At 44.6% G+C, this 6,228-nt stretch overlaps 1 protein-coding gene across 1 annotated transcript; it reads right to left on the bottom strand.

The window, feature by feature from the left end:
* Positions 1–1,327: 1,327 nt before the first annotated feature.
* LOC124039253 (toll-like receptor 9) lies at positions 1,328–2,324 on the bottom strand. The gene has a single exon (XM_046355173.1). The coding sequence runs from the start codon at positions 2,295–2,297 to the stop codon at positions 1,461–1,463; it is 837 nt and encodes a 278-aa protein (XP_046211129.1). The 5' UTR covers positions 2,298–2,324; the 3' UTR covers positions 1,328–1,460.
* Positions 2,325–6,228: the final 3,904 nt, after the last annotated feature.

Raw genomic sequence — 6,228 nt, 5'->3', positions numbered from 1 at the left:
GACATGACCCACAAACAATTTCCCTGTATGTGTCACAGACCCCTCAACTCGCAGTAACACAGTGGAAGGATCTCTGTCAGTCTAAAGGAAGTGTATGGCAGTGACATAACTTCAGGGGGCACTGTAGCACAAGAACACACAGGAAGTCTTATCTAGTTTAGAAGTATCTCAATTGTCTAAAGTCGCTTCCTCTTCGAATCCCCACGCTTACCTAAAATAGTTTTCAGATCATAGCAGATTAAAGAGAGAAGCTGAGTAGAGGAAGCTCCTTTGGACAATTGAGATGCACTTAAGAAATGTGTCATGATGGCTTATGATGCATCTCTACTCTGCCATTAATATGTAAAATGGCAGGTTCAAAGTGTTACCAACAAAACAATAACCACTGGAAACTCATCTGAAAGTATTTAGTTAGAGTAATTTGAAGCAGACATTAACATAGGATAACGACATACAGAATAATGATTCAAGCAAAGATTTGAAAAAAGTTTGACAACTCATGTTTAGCTCTTTTTGTCTTTTTGTACAGGAGATACATTATCAATTTCCCTAGCTAAGTTACAATCCATTCAGAAAACTTGGACTTTAGTTTTTAAATGTATTCAAGTCACTGGCCATGTTTTGGCGCCAGTGTAGCCCAAAGTCGGTCCCAAAAATCTTGGTATTGTTCTGGCTCTTTTGGCCAGTCCAGGTAGGTCCTGGTCTTCACCAGTCTGGCCAGCCTATGGTGGGCAGACAGCTGGTGAGGAGAGATGTCTTCCAAGAAGACCAGGATGAGGATGTCCCTTTGCTCCACCCGCAGCCGGTCAGTGGCTAGCTTAATCTCCAAAGAGCACCAGCTGCTGCGGAGGTAGTCGCGGCTGACCAAGCATACAGTCCGGCGGCTGCTGTAGAGAGAATCTGTGATGTTGTCCACAATGTCCTTCCCCAGCTGGAAGTCTCTACTGTGCAGACACAGGCGCAGGAAAGGGGGACCTCGTTGTTCCATGTTGGGCAGAAGCTCCTCCACCACCCAGCGCTCATCTTTCCCACTGTAAGAGACAAAGGCGTCGTACCTGTAGCGTCTCTTGTTGTTCCGAAACACGGCCTCTTCCAACCAGCCGCGAGTGATGTAAAATAGAGCCAGCAGATACTGGCCAGCCAGGTGATGTAGCAGCACCACCAGCATGAAGAGCAGGAGACCCAGGGTGTTAGAAACAAACAAAATGAATCCTATGTCCATTGAACAATGGATTTGGGAGTATTTGAGGAAGTTCTGAGTGCCATGCTCACCTACGCAATTTATTTCCTTCATTCCCAATGTAGAATCCCAAAACATGACCTGAACTTGTCGATTCCGCTTCGCCCAGTTATCAAACCAAGCATTGTTGCAACTGCATTGTAAAAGTAGATCTTGTATAAGCAGATACTTTAGGCTTTTCAGGGGCTCAGGGAATTCTTCCATGATTGTAAGCTCATTGTTAATAACCAAACGTAATTCTCTCAATGACTAAGTCTTTGCTCAGGTCCTTTTCCAGGTAGTCGATCCTGCAGCCAAGGAGCATCAGAGTCTCCAGTCTGGTCAAATTGTGAAACATGATCGCAAGACCAGTCTGCCGATTGAGGTCTACTCCTATAAGTTGCAAATCCCTCAAGTGCACAAGTGTATTCAGGCTAGTTAGATCCACAAATAAAGTTGAGAGCATTGATTCCAGCTTGAAGCATTGAAGTAACTTGAAGTAGCTCCCAGCAAAGATGGACCCACAAAGGATCCACTCTGTCCTTGCAGTTAGCTCAACGACAGCCCTAAAGAATGGCCTCTCACAGTCTTGAAAAGACACTGTCTCGCCGTGGACATGCAGGTCCAAGCCTGGGTTTGGGGCACCATCGCTGCCAATAATAAGAGTCATGGGCCTTCTGCCAGAGCTGATGTAGAGGTATGTCAGCCCCCGAGGTATGCTGCCAAATACACATGTCAGATTCAGCTCAATCTTGGATTCTGGAGGGAAGTTCAGGTCTCCCAGAGACACATTCTGTATTGAACTAAGGTGAGCAAAAGATAATGCCTCAATGTGCACCAATGGATTTGCCTCCAGATTGAGGTACTCTAAGCAGTGCAGATCAAAGAAATTAAATGATTTGATTTCAGATAACTGGTTATGACCTAGATTTAAAACCTTTAACTTCTGCAATCCCAGAAAGGCAAAGTTGTCGATGGTGGAGATTTGATTATATTTCAAGTTAAGTTCTTCCAGGTTTTTCATGCAAAAGAACTGTCTACGTTGTATGCTAAAAATATTACTAAAATACAATGACATTTTTATTAACCACAAGATTGGACTAGGTTGAGTTTTGCAAAGGGATGTAAATCTTGTATTGTTCAAGGAAAATTGATGAACAGTCAAAACCTGGAGATTCCTCAAGCCATGAATAAAGCTCAGATCAATACATCTTTGTGAAATAAGGCTTCTAAAAAGGTGCATTTCTCGAAGTGTCATGCAATTTTGAATGGCAGAAATTGACAAGTTGACATGATCTGTAGTTATTGAAACATACGAAGTTGAGAGTTGATAGACAATTTCACACATCGACTCTAAGTCACTATCCTCCTGCAAGAATTGAAATGATTCCACTTTGCTGACACCAGACTGCAGTAGTTGCATCTGCAGTACATTATTTAGAGGCATGTTAAGAAATGAAATGTTTTTAAAACCTTCAAACACACCTTTACCTATGGTCTTTAGATCAGGGAAATTCAATAAAATATCTTGAAGACCATAGAAACTTGGGGTCTCATAAGCAGTACCGTTAGACACGATACACTTTGGGTTACTCAGAGTGGCAATTTCAGCCCACAGGACCAGCGATGTCAGTGAAGATGTGTTATTAACTATTCTACATAAAACCCCTGCCAAGCTCTTTATATCTGACAACAAATTATGTTCAAGCTGTATTATCGTAAGAGTGGTCAATTGTTTCATACCAGCAAATGCATCTAGTGCTATTACAGAAAACGAACATGAAATTATTCTTAATTGTTTAAGATTATGTAAGTCCTTGAATGTATTTGAATAAATGGATACGTTTAAAGAGCAAGTAAGACTCGGTATCTGAAGTACAAATAGCCCCCTGAAAGCACCTGGAAGAATCTCTGCCGGTTGACCTGAGATGCCAAGCTCAACCAGTTTGTCGAATCTGGAGAAATCGTTGGGATGCAGAATGGATTTGTTCCTCATCTTGACACACAGGGTCTGGATGGAAATGGGGAAAATGGCTAGGTGAAGTGGCACATTGTCGACGTCCATGCAGCTCACTGTAAGGTTACCATTGTGACAATCATCGCCTCTCCACAGATTTGTAAAACCATCACTCATCACGCATTTCTCACTAGTCCAACTGGAGACACAGATGATCCAAAGAGCCACGACTCCAAACTGAGTGACAATGATGAGCCTCATCCTTCCAGAGGACTACAAATATCCACTGTATCCAGCTAGACTGCAAATTGTGTGGTAAGTCCAACAAATCCAATGATAGTTGAGCTGGTTTCTGGACTGTCTGACGGTATAGCACATTTTTTCCAAGATTAAGCTACATACACTGCTACGGGAGTTGCAGCTCAGTGTGACAGCTGGGATATTCGCCACAGACTTTAAATGTCTCCATACCAATGTTGACAGGAAGGACACTTCACTAGAAACTTCACCGCACACTTGCACCCCCCAACACACATGCACACACAGACACACAGGAAAACTGGTTAGACTTTGTCCGCACCAACACAAAGGGATGCCACAGTAAGATGTATTTTAGATTAATCTCAACTCTCACTTCTTCTAAATCTTCTATTCTTTATTTTCTTCTGCTAAGTGAACATGTGACTGCTGATAGATAACTGAGAAAGAGGCATGAACTGCAGGTTTGGTTTTCAAGTGAATCTGTTTATATTTAAAGGTGAACAGAATGTAATTTGACAGAAATACATTACCATTCAAAAATTTGGGGTCACTTAGAAATGTCCTTTTTTGAAAGAAAAGCACATTTGTTGTCTATTAAAATAACATAAAATTGATCAGAAATACAGTGGAGATATTGTTAATGTTGTAAATGACTATTGTATGTCATGTTTTGTCTTATATTGTCTTGTCATTTTGCTTTTCCTTCTGTTCGTTTTCCCCCTGCTGGTCTTTTTAGGTTCGTTCCCCTTTTTCTCTCTCCCTCCCTCTCTCTCTTCTCTCTATCGTTCCGTTCCTGCTCCCAGCTGTTCCTATTCCCCTAATCAATCATTTAGTCTTCCCACACCTGTTCCCTATCTTTTCCCCTGATTAGAGTCCCTATTTCTCCCCTTGTTTTCCGTTTCTGTCCTGTCGGATCCTTGTATATTGTTCACCGTGCTGTGTCTTTGTATCGCCCTGTCGTGTCGTGTTTCCCTCAGATGCTGCGTGGTGAGCAGGTGTCTGAGTCTGCTACGGTCAAGTGCCTTCCCGAGGCAACCTGCAGTTTATTATCGAGTCTCCAGTCAGTTCTCGTGATTACGAGTGGAATTGTTTTTTATGCTTTATTTTCCGCTCCGATTTGTCTAGGAGTATTGCTATTTCCTTAAACTGGATTAAAGACTCTGTTTTCGCCAAGTCGCTTTTGGGTCCTCATTCACCTGCATAACAGAAGGATCCGACCAAAGAATGGACCCAGCGACTACAGACGCTCGTAACACTGCCGTCGAGATCCAAGGAGCCATGCTCGGCAGACACGAGCAGGAATTGTCTGCTGCTCGTCATGCCATGGAGAACCTGGCCGCTCAGGTTTCCGACCTCTCTGGACAGTTCCAGAGTCTTCGTCTCGTGCCACCTGTTACTTCCTGGTCTGCCGAGCCTCCGGAACCTAGGGTTAATAACCCACCTTGCTACTCCGGGCAGCCCAAGGAGTGCCGCTCCTTTCTCACCCAGTGTGATATTGTGTTCTCTCTCCAACCCAACACATACTCTAGAGAGAGAGCTCGGGTTGCTTACGTCATTTCACTCCTTACTGGCCGGGTTCAAACAATTACCAGAACTTTAAAAGAGGAGATGATTCGGGTTTTTGGCCGTTCAGTTTTTGGTAGGGAGGCTTCTAGGGCCCTGGCTTCCCTATGCCAAGGTGATCGATCCATAACGGATTACTCTATAGAGTTTCGCACTCTTGCTGCCTCTAGTGACTGGAACGAGCCGGCGCTGCTCGCTCGTTTTCTGGAGGGACTCCACGCAGTGGTTAAAGATGAGATTCTCTCCCGGGAGGTTCCTTCCAGTGTGGACTCTTTGATTGCTCTCGCCATCCGCATAGAACGACGGGTAGATCTTCGTCACCAAGCTCGTGGAAGAGAGCTCGCGTCAACGGTGTTTCCCTGCTCCGCATCGCAACCATCTCCCTCCTCTGGCTCAGAGACTGAGCCCATGCAGCTGGGAGGTATTCGCATCTCGACTAAGGAGAGGGAACGGAGGATCACCAACCGCCTGTGCATCTATTGCGGATTTGATGGACATTTTGTCAATTCATGTCCAGTAAAAGCCAGAGCTCATCAGTAAGCGGAGGGCTACTGGTGAGCGCTACTACTCAGGTCTCTCCATCTAGATCCTGTACTACTATGTCGGTCCATCTACGCTGGACCGGTTCGGGTGCTACATGCAGTGCCTTGATAGACTCTGGGGCTGAGGGTTGTTTCATGGACGAAGCATGGGCTTGGAAACATGACATTCCTTTCAGACAGTTAGACAAGCCTACGCCCATGTTCGCCTTAGATGGTAGTCATCTTCCCAGTATCAGATTTGAGACACTACCTTTAACCCTCACAGTATCTGGTAACCACAGTGAGACTATTTCTTTTTTGATTTTTCGTTCACCTTTTACACCTGTTTTGGGTCATCCCTGGCTAGTATGTCATAATCCTTCTATTAATTGGTCTAGTAATTCTATCCTATCCTGGAACGTTTCTTGTCATGTGAAGTGTTTAATGTCTGCCATTCCTCCCATTTCTTCTGTCCCCACTTCTCAGGAGGAACCTGGCGATTTGACAGGAGTGCCGGAGGAATATCATGATCTGCGCACGGTCTTCAGTCGGTCCCGAGCCAACTCCCTTCCTCCTCACCGGTCGTATGATTGTAGTATTGATCTCCTTCCGGGGACCACTCCTCCTCGGGGTAGACTATACTCTGTCGGCTCCCGAACGTAAGGCTCTCGAGGATTATTTGTCTGTGTCTCTTGACGCCGGTACCA

This window comes from Oncorhynchus gorbuscha, linkage group LG07 (assembly GCF_021184085.1).
Source record: "Oncorhynchus gorbuscha isolate QuinsamMale2020 ecotype Even-year linkage group LG07, OgorEven_v1.0, whole genome shotgun sequence".
In the NCBI taxonomy this organism is placed as follows: domain Eukaryota; kingdom Metazoa; phylum Chordata; class Actinopteri; order Salmoniformes; family Salmonidae; genus Oncorhynchus; species Oncorhynchus gorbuscha.
The sequence above is the reverse complement of the archived record's forward strand: the minus strand, read 5'-3'. Positions and strand labels throughout refer to the sequence as shown.

Coding starts and splice junctions, on each gene's coding strand:
- LOC124039253 (XM_046355173.1), bottom strand. CDS start 2,297: ATGTCATTGTATTTTAGTAATATTTTTAGCATACAACGTAGACAGTTC.